This window comes from Euprymna scolopes, chromosome 35 (assembly GCF_053919585.1).
Source record: "Euprymna scolopes isolate OS-2025 chromosome 35, ASM5391958v1, whole genome shotgun sequence".
Lineage (NCBI taxonomy): Eukaryota > Metazoa > Mollusca > Cephalopoda > Sepiida > Sepiolidae > Euprymna > Euprymna scolopes.
In genome coordinates, this window is record NC_136516.1 from 20,686,588 (window position 1) to 20,709,724 (window position 23,137).

At 35.1% G+C, this 23,137-nt stretch overlaps 1 protein-coding gene across 2 annotated transcripts in view; it reads right to left on the reverse strand.

The window, feature by feature from the left end:
• The window catches only part of LOC145259727 (GPI ethanolamine phosphate transferase 1-like), a 123,480-nt gene that overhangs the window by 53,123 nt on the left and 47,220 nt on the right, over positions 1-23,137 (reverse strand). For both annotated transcript variants that reach the window (XM_080117421.1, XM_080117420.1), the window contains exons 9-14: positions 21,855-21,895; positions 16,244-16,303; positions 13,400-13,492; positions 10,506-10,561; positions 4,207-4,228; positions 250-306 (exon numbers count right to left, since the gene is read on the reverse strand). In XM_080117421.1, coding sequence (XP_079973547.1) covers positions 250-306; positions 4,207-4,228; positions 10,506-10,561; positions 13,400-13,492; positions 16,244-16,303; positions 21,855-21,895 — 329 coding nt within the window. The remainder of the gene's footprint in view (positions 1-249; positions 307-4,206; positions 4,229-10,505; positions 10,562-13,399; positions 13,493-16,243; positions 16,304-21,854; positions 21,896-23,137) is intronic.

The following is a 23,137-nucleotide window of genomic DNA, read 5'->3' on the forward strand; positions in this document are numbered from 1 at the left end:
AAAAAAAAAAGAAAAAAAAAGAAAAAAAAAAGAAAAAATCACAAAGCTTTTGCTTGACACTTTCCAGAGTTTCCCATAAACCACCTGGACGATTCCAATGATAACACAATCCATATGCATAAGTGCCTAATAATTATATACATATATATATATATATATATATATATATATATATATATATGTGTGTGTGTGGAAAGAGAAAAGGATAGAGAAAAAAATTGAATGAAAAACAAATAATGTTGAACTTACAGCATCTTCAAATTGACCCGCATGTAAAAGCCTCATTATATGTCGCATCATAAAAGCCTGAAAAAATAGAATTAAAAAAATGAAATGTTTTACACATAATATTTTACTGATGAATCAGATACGCCTGCTTTCCACATAACATTTAGCTTGTCCATTTTACTGCATAGATGATTCAATGTCAAAGGCAAATATATAGTGTAAATGATTCATTGTATACAATTATTTGAACACAAGTTGTTATCTTATACATTTTCAAAGGAAAATTGTGCATCCATACCTTTCTGGACAGTATTAGAATATAATTAAATGCAATAAATCTGAAAGGATTGTGATTAAATGGGCGATTGTTAACTATTTTGCACTTTCAACTAACAATTTCCCAGTTAAATTTGACACACTGCTGTCAAAACTTGCTAATCCAAAATTTGACACACTGCTGTCAAAATTTTGTATAATAGACCAACCGTAGATGGGCTGTCAGTTGTGGCTAGTGCAATATATAGAATTAGAAATTGGAGCTCAATGTTTTCAGATTAGAAGTTATTAGCAAAGGTAGGTTGTTTGTTTATAAAAAAAATGTCATAACAAAATTAGAGAGACAGGTCGATCAGGCAGAGCAATCGTTGACATGGGATGATGTGGATTGCCATGCCATATAATGATTCGTGGAACGCGATTGTGGGGAAAGAGTGATATGAGTTAGCAGAGAGTCTGTTTTGGGCATCAGAGAAAGTAGATCGGAGAAATAGTCTGTCTCTGATTCCGACAAGATGGATTGGGAGACTTCTCATGGAGGCGACATGATAGAAATAAATGTTTGGCTAAAACTATGGCACCCACCCACCCACCCTCCTTCTAATGATGAGAAACAATGATGCGACTTTGATTGTGGAAAATCATGGCAACTGAATAAAATCCAACTGTCTCGAAAGAAATGAGACTTGTGTCTGTTGCGAAGGCTTTTGTTCCAGATACAATGAAAGGCAAAATACAAACCACTTAAGGACACGACTAAGAGGCACGAAAGAAGGATATAAAAGGTATGTTTGGTTTCGCTTTTATAATCCCCCCCCCCCGCCAAGGGTTGATGTGACATAAATTGGAACATTAACAAGCTATGCAACAAAAACTTGCTATTCCAAAATCCGACACGCTGCTGTTAAAGCTCACTATTCCAGAATCCAACATGATGCCGTTAAAGCTCACTATTCCAGAATCCAACATGATGCCGTTAAAGTTCACTATTCCAGAATCCAACATGATGCCGTTAAAGCTCACTATTCCAGAATCCAACATGATGCCGTTAAAGTTCACTAATCCCAAATCCAAGACGTTGCTGTCAAAACTCGCTACTCTAAAATGCAAATCAACTCAGTCTCTGAAAATCGGGCTTTTTGTTCAAACCAGCAGCATCTCATTCGCATATGAGGTTACTTCACAAGATCGTCACAATAGAATTAGAAGCAGTAGCCATTTTGTTTTTCTTTATTATTTTCGTCCACTACCGGATACTACAAGATGCACAAAATCAAGTTTGTCTCAAATTTTAAGGCATTTTAATCACAAGAATATCAAGATAACATAACCAATTCCATTGTCTATAAGGTTATCCATTAGACCAATCACAAACAACCTTTCAATAAAAACAAAACATCTAAGCAATATTCTTGTCAATGGTTTCCCATTCTAAGGGATGCACTAAGAATGTGATCTTTCCTTTCTCATGAAAAACGTATCCGTATATAAAATTAAAATAATAACTATATGGGTTTGTATTAAAATCCACAGAGATATGAAAAAGTTGTCAAAAACCAAATGTATAACAAATAAATGTTATCAAAGGCAAGATAAGTTATTTTTCTACCTAACTAAATAAATTTTAGTGTTTTTATTTAATGTACAATGTCTATTTGGTTCGAAAAATAAGTCGTGTTAAGAGCTATGTGCGAGCCGGAAAAAATAGCTGCAATGTCTCTTTACATCTTTGAAGTTTTGACAAAAACTTAAAAATAAAAAATAAAGCAAAATGGTGGTTAAAAACTCATCTAATAAATGTTACCATGAAAATAAAAAATGTGATTCTGTCCTAGTAGTGTGCGAGTGCCGATTTTTTTTTCAATAAATGAAAATAATATAAACAAAATATTTTATTTTATAATTCACTGGAAGGTTGGAGTCGACTGAGATATTTGATTTATATAGTTTTCATTTATTGAAAAAAAAATCTTTTACATAAAATTTTGTTTTAAAGATGAGGTCTTATATTTTCAATTCTACAGTGCTTTTAAATGTAGACATATTGGACTTGTTATGCTTACAAATATCATCAGCATTCAACACAAAATTTAGACATTAATAAAAGTCTCCATTTGACACAAAGAGAGATCAACTATCATTGGTATTCATCATGATAGCTTCACAATGTGGGAAAAAATGTCAGTAATTCACCAAGGAAGGTTAGAGTTGACCATAATAGTTTATCTGTATTGCATTGAATTTGATTTTAAAAATGACTCCTGAAGTAAATATTTTTAAAATAAGAAAAACAATCTCTCAAAAAATTGAATCACATTTGGTTTTAAAAATGATTTGTTAAATATTTTTAAAACAGGAAAAACAGTCTCTCAAAAAATTGCAAAGTTGTTTTTAAAAATGATTTGTTAAATATTTCTAAAGCAAGAAAAACAATCTCTCAAAAAAAATTGAATCAAATTGGGATTTAAAAATAATTTCTTAAATATTTTTAAATCAAGAAAAACAATCTTTCAAAAAATTGCATTTAATTTCGTTTTAAAAATGATTTCTTAAATATTTTTAAAACAAGAAAAACAATCTCTCAAAAAAGTGTATTGAATCTGCTTTTATAAATGATTTCTTAAAACAACAAAAACAATCTCTCAAAAAATTGCATTGAATTTGCTTTTAAAAGTGATTTCTTAAATATTTTTAAAACAAGAAAAACAATCTCTCGAAAAATTGCAAAGTTGTTTTTAAAGATTATTTCTTAAATATTTTTAAATCAAGAAAAACAATCTCTCAAAAAAATTGGATCAAATTGGATTTGAAAAATTATTTCTTGAATAAATATTTTTAAAACAAGAAAAACAATCTCTTAAAACATTGCATTGAATTTGGTTTTAAAAATGATTTCTTAAATATTTTCAAAACAAAAGAAAACAAAACAATTTTTCAAAAGTCAGAACAGAACTGATTTTGTTGCAATATTTTAGAAATATAATGGGGTATGATCCCACACAGTCAGGCGATTCTATTTATAAACGATGCTGCTAGGAACTGACGAATCGAATTAATTCACGTTCTGCTACCAACCAATCAGAAACCAGAATTGCTCCATAAATATTAAACCTTTTCAGTAGCAATTTCGCATGTTTTTTCCGTCTCGACACGGTAAGAATATTTTGCTCTGTGGAACTGTCTACTGCAAACCAGTCACCTCTCAGGACTTGTGTGTAACACCGAACCATTGGAAACTGTTCTGTCTACTGCAAACCAGTTACCTCTCAAGACTTGTTTAGAACAACGAACCATCGGAAACTGTTCTGAAACTAAACATGGCTTACACTTCTAGAGATTTGAAATTGCATATCATTGACAAAGAGCTCAATATTTATTCAGGTAGAGCTGTATAAATGATAAATGAATTCTGCTTAGCTTAACACTTTACTGCAGTTTCATTGAATTACCAATCATGATAAGTCCCTAAATCAGATACACTTTTGATACTCACTAATAAAGTGTGTTAAGCTAAACATTAAGTTAAATAAAATGTTGATGTAGATCTCTGTGTTTGTGAGAGGGCTTTATTTAAGTGCTTAATATATATCTGACAATAAAGTTATGGATTATGAGGGTTTTTTTTTAATTCTATGTATGAGAGAAAAGAAAATAAGAGTGAAAAATTCCAAAATTTTCATAAAAGTTTTTAGGTGAACTCACCTGTTTTGCTGGCGTCAGTTCTCTAGGAAAAAAGAAAACATTTTTTATTTATTGATAACTAGCGGGGGGTACCCGGCGTTGCCCGGGTGTTTGTAGGTGTGTGTGTTGGGGGGGAGGGCGTGATCAAAACAACCCTGTTTAAAAAAAAAAAAACGTTGGCCAGGTGTTTGGAGGTGTAAAAGAAAAAAAAAGTTTTAATAGGAAAGTAGGTTTGAACCCCGAACCTTTGATGTGGAGATGGAAACAAAATGGAAAAAAAAAACTGGGACCTAGCCATCTCGGCCACGAGAGAAGAGGAATGAAAATCCTCTTAATTTAACGTTTATAAAATGAAATTAACAGGTGCGAGAAACTTAAGTCGCGTGATGTTTGACCTTGAAACATGATGCGGATGCAAGTCAGTTTTCGCTTGTTTTATACTGAAAAGCGAAAGATACACAGGATGCTATAAAAATCTGGAAAAAATAACGCGTGAAAGTCGGGCAAATTAAATAGATGGGTGACCCCTGTTCATAACTCATATATATTATCATTTAGACATTTAGACATTTAGTGATATAAAAAGTTTTAAGAAGGAATGAGCCGACCGAAAAGTCCAGCGAAAAAAGCCTTTTACAGACATACACAAAAAGTGAACATACATACATACACACATTTTCGCTTTTGTATATATATAGATGAAAGAAAAACAAAATATTTCAAGAGTTCTTTTTTATTTATTTATTTTTTTAAAATTTAACATAAAAAAATACATCCTAAAATATTCTTTCAGTTTGGGATTGAGTTATAATTGAAAAACACTTCCATTTTAGTTTCCATTTTAATCGTTCTGATTAGCTATAATTTGCAAATGACTCATCAAGTGACCTATCTCTTACTATGTTTCTGTCTATCACTCCCCCCCTCTCTCATTGTATGTTGTCTCACCTCCCTCTATAGGGTATCTAACACTCTTTCTCTCCCCTTATCTCTCACTCTATCTCCCTCTTTATTAACAGTTGAAGGTAATAAGGAAAGGAAATAATAAAGGCATTGGAATAATCCAGTATAAACAAAAGGAAATAGCACCATAAGCAGTGATGCTATTTAACCTGTAGTTGGAAAGAAAGAAAGAGAGGGAGACATAAAGAAAGAGAGATTTTTTTTTTCATTTTACAACGGACTCACCACTTATCAAGGCCCAGAGGCCACTCGAGGATAAGGGTTAATAATGCTGCCGTGTGAATTGAGCACCAACTCAAGATCTCGGTCAACAACTACATTTCTGACCTTTGCTGTTCGTTCTTCGCCAATGCTGGCTAAGATGGTTCAGGCATGCAGCTTGGGGCCAAGAAGGAGTTGGAGACCTTAACGGCAACAATTAGAAGTGAACTAGTCAGCACTATCAGACTAACTACTTGTGGATCTTCGACTATGGAATCAAGATTAGTTAGTTATAGTTAGGATCAGTGAAAGTGAACTGTGATAGTCAAGAGATGCTCTACTTGCTTGCGAGAAAGTCGGCTCCACACAACAAGGGCAACAACCATTGAAGTACAAGTAAATAATGCCTCATAAAACCAATGCCATTTTCGTGATTTGGTGACCCAAGGAACACCTCTGTGGTCACGTCATAAAACAATACAAAACAAGTTTTTAGTATAACTGTTAACGTATCCGTTGTTAGCTGTTTAGTTACGTCGGTCCATAATTTTTTTATTTTCGCCAAATTCTCACATGGTTTGAATTCCAAAATTGCTGATCTCTCTTAGGGAACCTCTGAGCCATCAACTGCCATCTACTGTCCTCAGTTGTAAACTCTCAATTCAAGATTGTCTGTAAAACTCACTCCTCCTTCCTAAACTGTCCATAAGCTAACTCGAAATATATTGACCGTTTTTTTGTCCCAGTCACTGTCACACCTTGATTAACTATCCTATTTTTGAGCCCCTTTGTGTGCCTTGCTGAACCATCTCCCCCAATTGTCTTTCTATTAACCTTACATGCTATACTTTTATTCTGCTCATCAACTATTTCCTCTTTTTCATCTCCCTCCTCCCATTTCCTAATACTTGGGAGAGGGGGAGGGGTATGATCATAGTATCGCAATTTCGTGAGTTACAAGAGTCAGCCATAAGTAACAGTCTAGACCCAGGGGTCTCCAAACAACGGCCCATGGGCCAAATCCAGCCTTCCAAAGTTTTTAATCTGGCCTTTGGAGCTTTTATGGAAAACGTCAAAGTATTCAGGAAAAATTTAATACGTGCTTGAAAAAAAAAAAATAGTGTCATGATTTTTTACATTCTGTTCAGAAAATTATTAAAAAGAATGTTTTGGAATTTCAATGAAAAGCAAAACTAATGAGCAAAACAGTATAAAACACGTCCAGGATATATACGTAGCTAATAGAAAGAGTCTACTTGTGGATTTTGTCATTTTTAAAAAACTTAACTGGTTTTACAGACTTACTTTATCCTGACTCAAACAATCTGATCGTTCTCTCACTTTTTTTTTTACTAGGGGGAGGCGAGGGGGAGGTCAATCCCGAGGTCACTCTAGTAAAAGAGTTAAATGTTAGATAGACTGTAAGACAACCTGATCAGTTAAAGTGGAACTTGGGTAAGGGCTAGATTTTTTAAGAGAAGGGCTCAATAGGAATTTATTCACATTAGATTTGAAGATGACTATGTTATAGTCAGCTGGGAAGCAGACACATGGTTATGTGTTCCACAGATGGACAGTTCTAGGAAAGAAACTCTGCTCATGGAATTTTTATTTACTTCTAGGCACAGATAGGGGGTGAGGAAATTTGTTGGTGATTGTTGTAGTTAGGCAAGTATTTGTTGGGAAAGTTTTTACAGGGAAGGACCATAGATTGGAGCTCAGTCGAGCACCTACCATAAAAGTAATGTCTCATCTGTGATGTTTCTTGATCTCCCCCCTCTGCTCTAATTCTTTATGTTGTCTATTTCTCGCAATATATACGGCATAATCATGTATGCGAGTATGTATAATACCTCAAGGAACTGAACGCCCCTGCCTTGCATAGTTCCAGGTCACCCTTGGGCATGGTGTTAGCCTTCCTCTGATATTTCAGAGGGTTACCATACAGGGAGTAGATGAAGCTCTTTAGCTTAGGCAATCAATCTAGGAGAAGGAAACTCTGATGAAAAACACAAACCCCAGATAGAAAGAGTCTGTTAGCCCTGTAAGAAAGCACCTGCTTCCAATTTGTCATAAGCCAGTATGCGGAAGTAGTGAGGCTTAAAACAACTGTCATAAGAATGAACATGTTAGAGTGCAATCTAATTTAACCAAAAATAGTGATTTTAAAAAATCATCTTAACACATTGGTTCTTGTTAGAGCAACATTGAGCCTGGTCAATACTAAAATGGGTGACCATTTAGGAATACCAGGTGCTGTATGTTTATCTGAGCATTGTTTCCAGTAAATCCTGAACTACTCCTTGCTAGTGAACTCAAGCAGTGCTGATTCAGGAGAGGTGTGGTTGGAAATTGTGTAACCCTTGCCTCACAATTACTTGCACAGCTACCTTTACAGGGGGTATTCATTGTCTCTTGAGATCGAATGGAGGCATCGACTTAAAAAAAAAAAAAAAATACAGAAAAATCTTGCATATGATTTTTGGAATATGACTTAAAAAGAAAGCAATGTTGAGCTTGGTCAGTACTAAAATGATTTTTATTTGTTTGTTTTTTTTTTTACTAGTGAGTCACTGCTTAGCAAGGCTAAAAGGCCATCTGAGGACAATACAATGGTTCAAATATTTTATTTCGATATAATTAACGATTTTGATTCTTTTAAAATGTTTCAATATTTAGCTTTAAATTCTTTTGAGGCAGGTCGGATTCCTGTTAAATACTTGTGTAATATGTGCATGTATTTTTTGGAAACACTTTTGGGTAAAAATACACTTTATTTTTTACTGGTAATTCAAAATAAATAACTATTTATTATTTTATCATTAGTACTGGTAATGGAAAATGAAGTCTCAAACAAGTTATCAACTTTACCAAATTTTCATTACTAATGATTACTATAATGTTCAATTTCTACTGTACACTCTTTAACCCTTATCCTTGAGTTGCCTCTTGGCCTTGATAATGTGGTGATGCCTATGTAAAAAAAAAAAATAAATAAATAAAAAAAAATAAAAAAAAATAAAAAAGAAGCAATTGAAAGAATCGCTTTTGGCATCAGAAAATTGGCACAAACTTTTTTTTAATTTGAATACAGATTCCGATACCCCTAGAAATCCTGATTTTTCTGATTCCCAATTACAATAATTAATCATCCTAACACTAACATATATATATATATATATATATATATATATATATATATATATATATATATATAACTACTTAATTTACTCACATAAAATTAATATATGAAAATATAGATTTATGCATAAACTTTAAGTATTTACTTCAAAAGTGCTCAATACATAGGTAGAGCTAGTTAGTAAGTTATAAAATATATATGGCGATTAAGCTACACTGAATATTCAGCGTTTCATCCACTCTAGGATTCTTCAGGCTTATGCATAAGCAAACAAACATTTTCACCTGGTCAAAATAATAAGACCACTGATAATTTATCTAACAAAAGACAATTATAAATTACTAAAAAGGGTCTCAGTATTTAGTATAGCCTCCATTATTACAAATTACTTCAAAAATTCTTTTCAGCATGCTTGCGACTAAGTTTTTTATCAGTTGCGAAGGAATTTTATCCCATGCACTGAAAACTGAATCCGAAAGTTCCTTTATCGAATCATACTGGATTCCATCCTTGAACACTTCTTTTGCCATCCATCCCCAAAGATTTTCAATAGGATTGAGGTCCGGAGAACATGCTGGATGATCTAACAATTCTATATTATTTGAAGAAAAGTATTCTCGTGCTTGTCGAGAAGTGTGTATCGCAGCGTTGTCTTGTGGAAAATCCAATTTCTTCCACAAAGACGTGGACCTTCAATCCTGATAGAAGCATTTTCAAGCATTGAAATGTACTTCAATGATGTTTGCCGGCCTTTCACTACTTGCAACTTTAGGGTCCCAGCTGATGAGAAAGCATCCCAGATCATTAAAGACCCTCCTCCACTATGCCGAGTTGAAAAAGTCTCTTTGGGCAAATTTTTATCATGCCAATAGTGTTGAAATCCATCTGGACCATCTAGATTAAACTTTTTCTCATCGGAGGAAATTACATTTTGCCACTTCTCTTCATCCCAAGTCTGGTATTTGGCGGCATACTTAAGTTGGTTAGTTTTGTGCTGTTCAAGAAGACGTAGTTTCTGCAATCGCTTTAAATGATTGAAACCCTTCATTTTCAGATGCCTTCTGATGGTTTTAGGACTACATTCTGCTGCTGTTTGGCTTTTCAATCAACTTGAGTTCATACTGGAGTTCTTTTTAAAACTTCTTCTGATCCAGTGATGGGGTTATTTTTTTTTGGTCGACCTGGACTCTTTTTGTGCCCATATTAATCTGGATTTCTTAAAAAATTTGTGATGACTGTTTTGCTACGATTCACTTCATTTGCAATGGATCTATGGGAGAGTCCACCCCTATTAAGCTCAAAGATCCTTCCTCTCTCAAACTCTGATAATGGTTTCCCTTTTGCCATTTATAATTTAGTAAGATGTTTTTTATCCACTAACAAGTTGCTTTTAGTAACATAGAAAGCTTTTTGTATTCATTTTTTCAAAACTAGCCAATTTTATTAAAGTGGTCTTATCATTTTGAGCAGGTGAAAATGTTTGTTTTTTAAAAAATAATTATTAGATCAGGGTTAAGGTTTCGAATGAAGCAGATTTCATTTTTTTCCATCATATTTTCCCTTTTGGCAATGGTTTCAACCATTTGTTTGATTAAAAATTCGATAATATGCGTAAACACTTACTTTCTTAAGTGGTCTTATGATTTTGACCAGGACTATATATATATATATATATATATATATATATATAGTGTTTCAGAAGTGAGATACCTTCTGGATTGGTAGAATGATCCAGCAGTAATACTATTTGAGAGAGAGAGAGAGATACTGTTTGCTTTTGTCTTTTATTTTTTATATTTAAGGGAGTTTTCAAATTGACCATTTCCTAATTCAAACGATTTAATCAGAGTTGAATACGTGACTCGTGTAATCCTACGTTAAATACAGGAAAAACATGGTACATAAACAAACAATACATTTGAAAGTGGCTGACATATGTATCAATGTTAATACGGTCAATAGTAAAAAAAAACAAAAAAAACAAAACAGTGAAAATAAAAGTTTTTCGACTTACTTGAATGGACGGAATGCCATGGAAAGACTTGTGTTCTGTATTTCTTCCATTTTGACCTTTAAAGCAAAAAAAAAATATTGAGTTAATAAATTCTACAAAGACGAAGATAAAAGTTATGAACACGCAACAAAGTAGATCGGATTGATTGATGAATTTTCATCATATTTGGATGAATGTATTTTGTACATGTTGGCAGGTGTTGGACAGCTTTAAAAATTTGACTTCCAAACTAACTTATCTCTGGCCAAGTCTTTATTTATCCCTCTGTCTTTCCAATTGATCCTTAACACTTCCTCCCATGTTTGGCCTTCTTCTGCAAACTGAATCTGCTATCTCAACTGTTCTACATCTATTAAACCAAAAACTTTCAATTATTCTTTCAATGTGACCATACTATTGAAGTCTCCTGTTATGCATACATTTCATTATACTGTCTAGATTGGTGAAATCACAGTTTAGTGGCCTGAACACAATTTCCTGAAAAATTGTGTACAGACGATAAATAATGTTTCATCTTATTGTTTTTAATAAATATTAGTGAAAATCTAGTTAGTATTACGCTTGTAATCTTAAGAACATGTTTGAAATGTGTATATATGCAGAAATAATTGCTAGAAAAAAAGAATGGAGTCTTCATACAAACGGAAATTAGTAATTATTTCAGCATGTGTATAGAGTTCAAGCATGTTCTTAAGATTACAAGCGTTGTAACAGATCCGCTAATGCTGGTAGCAACAGCAGCCACATAATTTGCATATGCAAATGACCAAGCCAGTGTGCGATGTGATAAGAGTGAAGGGAAAGAAAAAAACAGCAATAAAAAGACACACGTGGACGGAGAAGAACGAAATAGCACATGTTTGAGACACGGCAGCGACGTTACAGCAGAGATGATAAGTTACACGCAGCCGGAGAAACCATGGAGAAGTGCGTGTTCCAGACACGACCAAAAAATAACAGTGAGCAACACATGGGTGACGATAGTGTCTTAAAAAATGTTTTTTTTTGTTAAAAAAAGAAAAAAATGCTGAGTCAAATATCTTTCCGCTTCCTTTCATCTCCAATGTGTTGGGTCCGTTAAAATGTTACGGAAGATTATTCTGAATTGTTAAAAAAGCAGTGCACAACGTTAGAGCATAAAACTAAATAGTTGCTCATTTATTGATATTTAACGTGTTCATAGGTATTTAACGTGTTTATTGGTATTTAACTTTTTCATAGGTATTTAACGCGTTTATTGGTATTTAACTTTTTCATGGGTATTTAACGCGTTTATTGGTATTTAACTTTTTCATGGGTATTTAACGCGTTTATTGGTATTTAACTTTTTCATAGGTATTTAACGCGTTTATTGGTATTTAACTTTTTCATGGGTATTTAACGCGTTTATTGGTATTTAACTTTTTCATAGGTATTTAACGCGTTTATTGGTATTTAACTTTTTCATAGGTATTTAACGCATTTATTGGTATTTAACTGTTTCATAGGTATTTAACGCGTTTATTGGTATTTAACTGTTTCATAGGTATTTAACGCGTTTATTGGTATTTAACTGTTTCATAGGTATTTAACGCGTTTATTGGTATTTAACTGTTTCATAGGTATTTAACGTGTTTATTGGTATTTAACTTTTTCATAGGTATTTAACGCGTTTATTAATATTTAATGCGTTTATAGATATTTAACTGATCTATTTAACAAAAAAAAAAAGATAAAATTATATTTATTGCCTTTGCACAATTTTTAATCACATTACGTTCAGGCCGTTAAATTACATCGTTACCTCCAGATTAACCATTTGTCTACTTGTATGCTTGTGCAACATGGTCGTTACCTTTTAACTTGGACGTTGTATATGAAAGCCTTAGAAAGAAACAAAAAAAATAAAGAAATTCAACACGTTTTTTTTTTTTTCAGTTGAAAGACAAGGCATTTATTACCGGTCGTTTCCACATCAAGCCGCCTGATATGTTTTTCAAAATTAAAAATAAGAATATGGTCGCATCCTTGTTTTTCCCTCTTTGGGGTCAATTAACAGTTTCTTAGTCTGCAGCCATAATCAACTGTTATGTCTGTGTTTCTTTTCCACTGTATTCGTCTGAAAATCTTAAAAGTTCAGAGGATAAATGAGTCCTGCATCTTGTTTAAAAGTTCCTTCGTGTGGTTAAAAAAAACTCTAATGTGGCGACACGTACTTCAAAGTCTCTCTCTCCACCACATACTTATTTGCCCTTCTCATTTTTTTCCCCTTCCTCTTCCTCTGATCCCGCCACGACGTCATACTCGTGCCATGGCTTGGTCATTTGCATATGTGTCAGTGGCTTTGTTACATTTGTTACATTGAAGGTTTATGTCTCAGTCAATCCGGTGATTAGAAATAATAAAACCCTTATCTTTTGGCAATTGTTTTATTTTCACCGATAAACGTCCAAACCTCATTACTGAGGGAAAAATGTCTTTTCAACCATTATTTTTTTTTTTAATAAAACGAGCAAAGTAAAATTATTTAAATAATAAAAGGTTTAATAGAACAATATACACTATTTTTTAATTAAGTTTGTTTTAAAAAAAAAAATCATCTGAAGAAATTTGAATGTTTATACCTTCAAACCTCAACATAAAATTCTGTATATATTTAGAATTACACTTATTAAAAAATAAACAGAAAAATCTTTATGATGTACATGCTCGCCACGGAACGAAGATGTCATATTCCAAAAATCACATGGGTTTGGTTAGTAACTTTTCTATTTGGCTAGTAAACGAAAATATTTAGTTGTCAAAGATCAACTAAAGATAAGTTTGTCTGTAGAGCTCTGCCAAAACAAATTAGTAACATACCAAACAAAAAAAAATGAAGTAATCGTTTTTTTTTTTTTTCTCTTAATACTTACCGTGTACTGAGCAAGCATTTGTTTGGCATTGGTAAATAAGTGTTCTGCCTTTGAAGCCAAATCACTACTCAGGTAGTCAATGGGGAGATTACCCTGAAAATAAGAACGTAATGAATCCATTAAATATACCTTGGCATTAGGTAAGTTTTTGAAGAAAAATATTTGCATTGTTTTCATACATTCTATCTCTCCTGATTGATGACAAAACAGGAAGATCTGATCAACATATTTTTTGCGACTTCCTGTGGCATCATATCCTGTCACATGGATCTAATTCTACACTTTAAACTTCTAATTGAATTTTCTTACTTAATCTATCCTTCTGTGAAAAATACCATTCTTAACATTATTTTTACATGTATTTTTTGAATTCATCAAACTACTGTTCAAATCTTGAGTGTTATTTTCATAACATTTCAGTTGATGTAACCTCCGATCTTCCTCAGACATATCCTGTAGAACTCAGGAATCTTTCTGTCAAACCCAGGAATCAGCATGGAATTTTGAATAGAACCTTTTATTTAATCCATGGAGGTAACATACTTTCATTCTGTGAACCATGACTGGATAGAAGTCCTAAGTAATTAGCTAAGGATCTTTCTGCAAAAATTGGTAGTATACTAATTATAGCAGTTGGTAAAATTCAGTTGTAAAAGTTACCCTTCTGGAGGTTGAAGGTTCCATCCTCAGAGTGGGTGATATTCAAAATATAATTGCAAATTACTAAGGACTTCTATCCAGTAATGGCTGATGGAATCATGCTACCCCTGCAAATTAAAGGATTCCTGAGTTCGACGATACACCTGAAGGAGGCTGGAGATTACATCGATCTAAACATTGTGAAAATAATACTCAAGGTGAGAACAGCATTCGAAAGAATCCAAATAATTCGAATAATCAATCCTCATCTCAAAAATTCAGAAATTTAATTATGTTCATACACTCAAAGTCAAATAACATTATACTTTGAATATAGAGACTATTTTTAAAGTAAGCCAATTTTTAAATGAAGAGTTTTCTTTTTCCTTTTTTTTTTTACTAATGAGTCACCATTTATCAAGGCCAAAAACCATTTGAGAATAAGAATTAATGAAATGAATGGATTGTCACTATATTAATGAAGAATATTATGAAATTATTGAAAATTATGAGAGGAATGAACAATGTTCGATTACTTATGGGAGACATTTTATGACGAGCATTTATTGAGATTGTATTTAAAGACAGCCCTGCTGTTGCCTGGAGGGAAGCAGTCCCATGTTAATTCTGCTGATGGGTAGTTCTTAGAAAGAAACTCAGTTTATGGAAATTATACTTGATGCTAGACAGATGGAGGAAGAAAGAAAAGTTCTGTTCAGTTGTGGTAGGAAGACATTGTTGTGAATGTTTTATAAGAATGAACCAGGGATTGGAGCTCAGTCAAGTATGAAAATAATGATAGAATAGAGACTAGCAACATCTCTTCCACAAGAAAGAGGCTGTAGGGAAGACAAATGGACATCTTCCACTAGATTTCAAAGTTAATTTTGTACTCTGTCAAGGCAAGAAATAGAGCTTTTAGCCACCCTGCCTCCTCAGATGTGACAGTATCTTAGGATGTATCTGATTCTTATACAACGTGAAAAGATAAAATTATCTCCATCAAAAGATGACATGATTCCATTTCCGTTTGATGAAAATCGGTTTTCTTTTTTCTTTTTTGCAGATCATCTACTAATTGGCCAGTTGTGTACAAATCCCAAGAGCGATAGAAGCCTTCTATCATGTCTGAAAGTGACACAATGTTCAACGAGCATGATCGGAGATGCGCCACTGTACAACGCATGCTTTCTAATGATCCAAGTTATGACAACAGGACCATTGCTAGCACTCTCAAAATGCAAATCTGGATGGTTCAACGCTTGAGGGACGTGCCCAGGGTGATGAAAACAAGGTTTCCAGCCATGGTTATGGTCTTTTATGTGGTTTCAAAAAAAGGGCCACATCATGCACCATGACACCTTCAAAGTCAGCTTGAAAGTCGACACCAAAGTGTACCTGGATGTGCTGAAGAGTGTGGTGATTCCCTGGTGTAATCAGGTGACCATTGGTAGATCCTGGATCTGGCAGCAGGATTCTGCGCTAGCCCACAAGTCTAAATAGGTGTCAGCCCACAAGTCGAGGCTTGGCTTCAGACTTTGTACCCTTCTCTCACTACCCCCCTCCTTCCCCGACCTTAACCCACTGGACTAATTCGTTTGGTCATACATCACCAACATGACCTCCCACAACACCAAAGCCAGCCTGATTGCCACCATTCGCTGAGTATTTGCCGAACTCCCGCTGGTGCTTGTGGAAAAGGCATGCACCCAATTCCGAACACATATTGAGGCTGAAGGCGGCTACATTGAATAGATGTCAGCTGTACTACATAAGCAAGTAAACCGAATTGAATTTTTCAATAAAAGTTTTAAAATAAATCTGTACTGTTATTTTCTTTAGGGTTCCAGCCTGTATAACTAGAAGATACTCACTGAAAACAAAATCCCAATGAGACTGAACCGCAGCGGTACTCATCCTAGGCAGGTTGAACCAGCTCCAAATGAGGAAGTTTCATGGGAAAATCAAATTCAGACCCAGTCGGATGTATACCCCATCAGGAGAGATAATTAAAGTTTTTGCAGTCCTTGCAAGAAGATGTCAACACAATCCTACATAGAACGCCTGTTATTCCCAAACGGTCACCCATCTGGTACCGATCAGAGTCAATATGGTTTAACTTTTATGATCTAATGAGAACAAGTGTCTCGACGCGATTATACTGTATTCAACTCTCATATAACTAGAAGAGAATATTGTACTTACGACAGAATTCATTGGAAACGGAATCCCAATGAGAGACGCCATTAGAGGAGCAATGTCAGCCTAGAAAGAAAGAAAAAAATATTTACACGTTTTGAACAATTTTCCAAATTTGTAAATGTCATAATCAAATTATCAGGATAAACAGAAGAAAAAATACAAGGAAAATCTCTAAAAAATATGAATTATAGCATTAGATAACAAATTCCATCTTGGAAATATTAGATTGTCCCAAAAGATCGTAAACACTTGCGAAAAATTGAATTTCTATGCAATTTTTAATTAGTGATGTTCATTTTTCTATTCCAGATGGCAATTGATAAAACTGAGCTGTGAGTTTTGATTCGTTACTGCTGGAAACAAGGTCTCTCAACCAGGAAAGCCGCAGAAGAGATTTGTGCTGCCGAAGGTGAAGAAACAATTGCATATGCATCAATCTCAAAGTGGTGCAAGCGTTTTGATTCTGGTGACATGAGTCTTGAAAATAAATCTCGTTCTGGATGGACATTAAAGTTGGATGATGGAGACTTGCAAACCAAGTTGGATATTGCGTCTTCATTGAGCACTCGACCAAAGAGAAGTTTAAAAAGCTGGATGGCACTGAAGTTCAGCCACATCCAGCCTACAGTCCTGATTGTGCTCCATCAGATTACGATCATTTCTGCTCAATGCAACACTTTCTGAAGGGCTGCTGATCTGACTCGTTTGATGAAGTCGATGAAGAATGTCAAAAATTCTTTGATTTGAAGCTCGCTGAATGGTACTTTGACCAGATCTGAAAGTTTGCAGATCGATGGCAGAAAGTCTTGTAAAATGATGGTCTTTATTTTGAGGATTAATTTTTGTTTTTTTATTATTACTTGGTGAGTAAAATTTCAATTTTTTGCAAGTGTTTACAAACTTTTGGGACAACCTAATAATAAACTTTTAAATATTTATTTATATTTAAAAGAGAAATTGAATGCTTTTAAAGGGGAAATAATTTTTAGATATGTTGAAGCAGAGTTATCTTCCCCTGTATTTAGACCAAATGAGAACAAACAGAAGAAGAGAATAATCCAATGGATGTTACAAACATCAGCTTAGCAAACCTGATTTTCAATGGGATTCATTTGAGTTGTTAAAATAAATCATTATTATTATAACTCTACATGCTGCATCGCTCGTCACCAGGAGTAGAGTTGGGCTACACGTTAAAAGTAATCCTCACTTCCGATGACGCGAGGTTACATTTTTAAAAAGTAAAAATAAAATAAAATAAAAATGTGTCAAATAAAATTCAATAACTTTGCATCTGAATCTTTCAAGTCTACAATTGTCTTTTAGTAGATGTAGAACAATTTAGGTAACAGTGTCCTTGGCAGAGGATAACCGAGGAAAACATGGAAGGTGGGCTTGCGAAAAAGAGGGGTAAATAAAGACCTGGCCAGAGATAGGTCAATTTCTAAAAACTATCCAACACTACTACTACTACTACTACTACTAGACTTTCTCTCCTAGACAGGGTTAAAAAAAGAATCACCAACCTGATAGATCCCGCTCTGTCAACTAAACTCCAACCCGTCCCATCGACAAAATGTTGCATCCCTGTGCCTATGTGTTGCATGCTATGTGTTGCATCCCTGTGTTGCATCCCTGTGCCTATTTTACAAATACTTTAATATATTGTGCTTTGATGAACTTCAAGCCCTTGTATCCCCCCCCAACATGAAATCCCACCCATACACAGTAGAGATCTCTAGATGTCGGAAAGCCTTTTACTCTAATAGTTTCTTCCTTCAAACTATTAAAGTTTTGAATTCCCTCTTTGGTTGGTGCTTTCCTGACTGTACTGACATGCAGAAGTTCAAGTGTAATGTGAACAGACATTTTGCTGCTCAACTCCCTACACAGCATCTCTGCAAATTATGTCCAAAATAGTAGCCCCCTACATCCAAGTGGCACTGTGCCTTGTTCGGGGTGAAATAGCAATAAAAACAAAACAGAAAAAATGGATGAAAGTGCTTGGGTTACTAGATGCAAAACCATTTGGGTAACAGTGTCATTGGCAGGGGATGAATAAAGAAAACATGGAAGGAAGTGATAAGGATGGTCTTGAGAGAAAGAGGGATAAATAAAGACCTGGCCAGAGATAGATAAGTTTGAAAGTCAATTTCTAATACATAATCATATATCCCAAGTGAAAAAAAAATAAAAACAAAGAAAACAAAAAAATTCATACAAACAAAAGGCATGAAAGCAATTTTGCCTTGTAAAAAACAAAACAGGTATCAATTATGATGTATAGAAATAGAGTTAATGGTGTGGAGTATGCTCATTAATCCATGTATTGCAAAAGATCAATAACCAAGAACAATACGGTAGCAAGTTTAGTTCACAGAGGAAAACCCAGGAAAACATGGAAAAAAATTATAAAAAGGGAAGCAGTAGAAAAAGTAATAAAGATATGTTTGGAAGTCAATTTCTTGCCATCCAACACATCCCAGCATGTAAAATGGATGTTAAACTAAGTATGATGATGATTTTTTTTTAATTTAATTTAAAAAAAAAAAAGATACGAAAGAGTATAAGAAGGCTATAGAAATGCAGATAACCGGCTGTTGAATTGGCGTGACGTATGAACAAAAAAGGACAAACAAAAGAAGGTCTTATTTGAGGCACTGAATGGTAAGTGGCACAAACAAGAAAAATGGAGAAAAATGCTGTTAAAATTTAGTTTAGTGGGTATACTGTGCATTAGTCGATTTCTACCCATAATCCAGTCTTAATTCGACCATAACTACTCTTGTACATGTTAAAGGAGACTATGGGGAATAAAATAATATACTAACTTCATATTTTGATGCGATGACACTTACCGAGTTATGATATTCAGCGCCTCATTTGTTTTGTTATTTTTTTTTAACTTTGTCTATCCATTTATTTTTAAAGATAATCACAATATGAATCAGTAAATATGGACTTATTGTTTGATATAACCGGGATGGTGAAGGTCTTAATATTTCGAGAATATTATCTCATTTTCAAAAGAAAAAAAATGTGATGGTGCTTATTAGTGGAAAAATGATTACAAGTATTATAAAAATAAAACTTATAAAATAAAGTAAAAATCAATAACAGAGAACAATACTGAAAAATAAAAAGTCTAAAAGAGTCTTTCCATGTTCAAGGCTGTTCTAACATGATCAGTCCACCTAAAATTGGTACTAGTTCAATCGGGGGAAACAGATTTAGAAAAGTAACACCATAATTAAATACATCAAATCGGTTGCCAAGAATGCTGGAAAGATGGTTGGATCACTCTACCGCTCCAGTAAGTATCTCACTGCCAATGCGATCTTCTACCTCTATAAGAGCCAGGTGCGTCTTACAATGGAGTACTGTTGCCACATCTGGGCAGGAGCTGTTTGGCACACCCTATCCTGCCTTGATAGAGTTCAAAACCGGCTTTGAAACCTAATAGGTGATGCTCTTTTTTCTTCCCTGCAACCTCTTTTCCACAGTGATGTCGCGGGCCTGTCTCTTCTCTGTCGCTATTTTCATGGTAAGTGCTCATCTGAACTTCAATCTATGGTCCGCTACTTGCCAAACTTCCACAAAAAACACTCGACTAGCTAAAACCACTGTATATGGCTTTTCTCCACTCTATATGTGTGCCTAAATGTAAACGCAGATTCCATGAACAAAGCTTCTTTCCCAGAGCTGCCCACCTTTGGAACACTGTTCTGCTGGCATGCTTCCCAGCTAAATACAACATGATGGCTAGCTAATGTAAATGTCTCCTCTCATCACCTAGGACGTAAGCTGAGTGTAGAGTGAACAGCATTCTTTAGTGGAACTAAACTTGTATGGAACTTGGAGGCCACACTCAGACTTCATCAAGATTGTCAATGCTGTGCGTAATCAACCCTCGTCAGTCTCTTCGCCCATACCTCATCGACTAAGGAAAGGTGTGCTACTCATCTATGCTGTTCACTCTACACTTTTTAGGTAGAGGTCACAATCCGAAATATCATCTGGAATTTATGTTTATCCAGTATATATCCTGTTGTTTGGTAAATGGGTAAGAATAATTTTGGCCAAATGTAAATCATTAAAAGTGAATAAAAGTATGGAGGGCGAAGCGAATAATAAAGGAGAGTGACTAGCAGCAGCAATCACTCCCTTGAGCATGAAAAGTGGAGCGACCATACAAGATCTTTGCCCCCTCTAAGCGTGGGGGATTATGTGTATATTCAAAACCTAACTAGAAATCACCCTAAACGCTGGGAACGAACAGGCACCATTGTGGAAGTGAGAAAATTTCACCAATATGTGGTCAAGATAGATGGTTCTGGGAGACTCACACTCAGAAACCGACAACACCTTCGGAAATTCAAGCCTTTCGGGACCACAACTAGCGAAGACGTGATGGAGTCCTTCTTACCAGTCACCAGGCTGCCGGAAGACGCCTCTGTCAGCACCCTACTAGGGGCGCCAGAGGACTCTCCTGCCACCCTGCCAGAAGTCTATGCTGGTAATCCAACAGATAGTCCCATACATAAGTCCGGCGATAAAGATTTTTATGACGCGCCATCAGCCCTTTTGAGATCCTTCCAACTACTCCTCATGCTTCTGACCCAGCTAGAGATTTTGGCACTCCCGAGAACTCTGTACCGGTCACACATGCAACCACTCCCAAGAACGCTGGAGCTGGAAACGAGACCAACCCCAAGAACATGCATGCAATTACAAAGAAGGCCCCCAGGGCCTTGAGTCAACTGATGCCACACAATGCTCCTGGTGCTTTAGAAACTGCACCAGCAAGTAGGCTGCGGCCCCGGTGCAACCAAGACTAGTGATTTCATCAGCAGTCAACATTGTACAGTGTATATAGCTTCAGAGGACTTTTGTATAGAATTTTTTTGTCGTGCCCACAAAAAACTCACCGTGGTGGGGGAGATAGCTAATGTAAATGTCTCCTCTCATCACCTAGGTCATTAGCTCACCAACCCTCTTCTCTGTTGTTTCAGAGTGTAGAGTGAACAGCATTCTTTTTCACATCACTCACCCGAAATTCCTCGTGACCTTGTGGGGTAGAGGAATGCATGTCGAGCAGGTTTAAATTACGGCTGTTTGTGAGTATTTGTGCAAATACTTTTTGTAATGGAATCTTTTAGTTTTTGCGCAAGTGAGAATAGTCTGAACAACGCACATTGTGACATAAATAGAAGAAACTGTCAGCAGCTGTATGAAGTTCAACATCAGAATTTTGATTGTCCATGCTCATGTTGTGAAAAAGAACGCTCAGCATTCTTTAGTGGAACTTGTATGGAACATGGAGGCCACACTCAGACTTCATCAAGATTGTCAGTGGCGTGCGTAATCAACCCTCGTCAGTCTCTTCGCCGATACCTCATCGACTAAGGAAAGGTGTGCTACTCATCTAGTGGCATTCAAATCTAATGTAAACAAGTTCCTGTTAAGTCTTCCTCATAAATAATTAAATTCCACCTAGTTTACACCATTAACGATTACTTCACTACCAGCTTACACTCATTAACCCTTACCCTCGAGTGGCCTTCGGGCCTTGGTAAGCCCCCAACTAAAAAAAAAAAAATCTTTCACTACTGACCTGTTCAACATCTGTCCTTTGCAGGTGGTTGAGATGCCATTCTGAAAACAAAAAAAAAAATATGAAGGAGCATAATAAAAAAAAACATGTGCGGACCATAAGTTTGTGTATATCTACACTGAAAGTCAATCAAACGCATTTATTTAAACATTTGCTGTACCTAATTAGTGTTGCTTGGGAGCCATTGTTTTCACATTTTTAAATTAATTTGGATTAAAAATCTATCCATATATCTGGTCGGGCTCCTTGCCCGGACCAATGTGACTCCCTCTCTCCAGACTTCTCTGTCTTCCATCAGCTGCCTTAAGTTTTCAGAATAAGAACACTCCAAGACACATCAAGTACCTTTGTGTAAAATTAAAAAAAAGATCAACCCAGCTGTTTCCAAGTCCATAAGGAATGAACACACATGCAAAGTTTCTTTTATAGAACAGTAGAGATAGAGATATATTTAAAGTAGAATGTTTTTAATCATTTTCATTATTTTTTTCGGCAAACCATACAAAAAACACAAATTATTTTGCAAGGTCGATAATTTTCATTAGTGATGGAACGATTCCAATATTCTTTCTGATTCCAATACAATTACCGATCCCATACTAAATTCCCGATTCCAAAGCAATAGTGTGAGAATGAATTGTACTCAGATTAAAGTCCATGATCAGTAGTTGTAGTTCTGGAAAATTCCTAAAATGAGGAGTTCCATGCTTAGTTTATGGAAATAGACTCGGCTACAACTCAATTTTTTTTCAGTATTGGCTAAATTTGGATACACAAGAAGCTCAGTGGAATTACAGATTGGGAGACGATAACCAGCTTTCTTATGCAAGATGTATAAGACAAGGGAAATGGATGAAAACTCAGATGTAGAGAAAGTATATTTGGATGGCGAGGCTATAAAGGTTGTCCAGAAGTTTTGTTACCATGGTGATAACATTGGAGCACAGGATGAAGCAGGTGCTAGTGTGATTGCAAAGACTAGGAATGCATGGCGTAAGTTCAAGGTACTTATGCCATTACAAACCAGCAGAGTGTTACTAATGTTGACCAAGAGAAGAGTTAGTCTATCAGGCATGTGATGATATTCTTCCATCACTAGCAAAGATGATGTGTTCATGCAATTGTTCTGTGAGTTTGAAGATGGCTTGTTAGACCGATTCCAGCTCTGAAGTACTTCTCGCACGTTAGACACCCGTGGGATGATTTTGTGGCAGAGGTGCTAACTACTTTGTCTTTTCTAATGTCACGTTTCCTCATGCGTTCTTGATTGCATGCAGATTTAG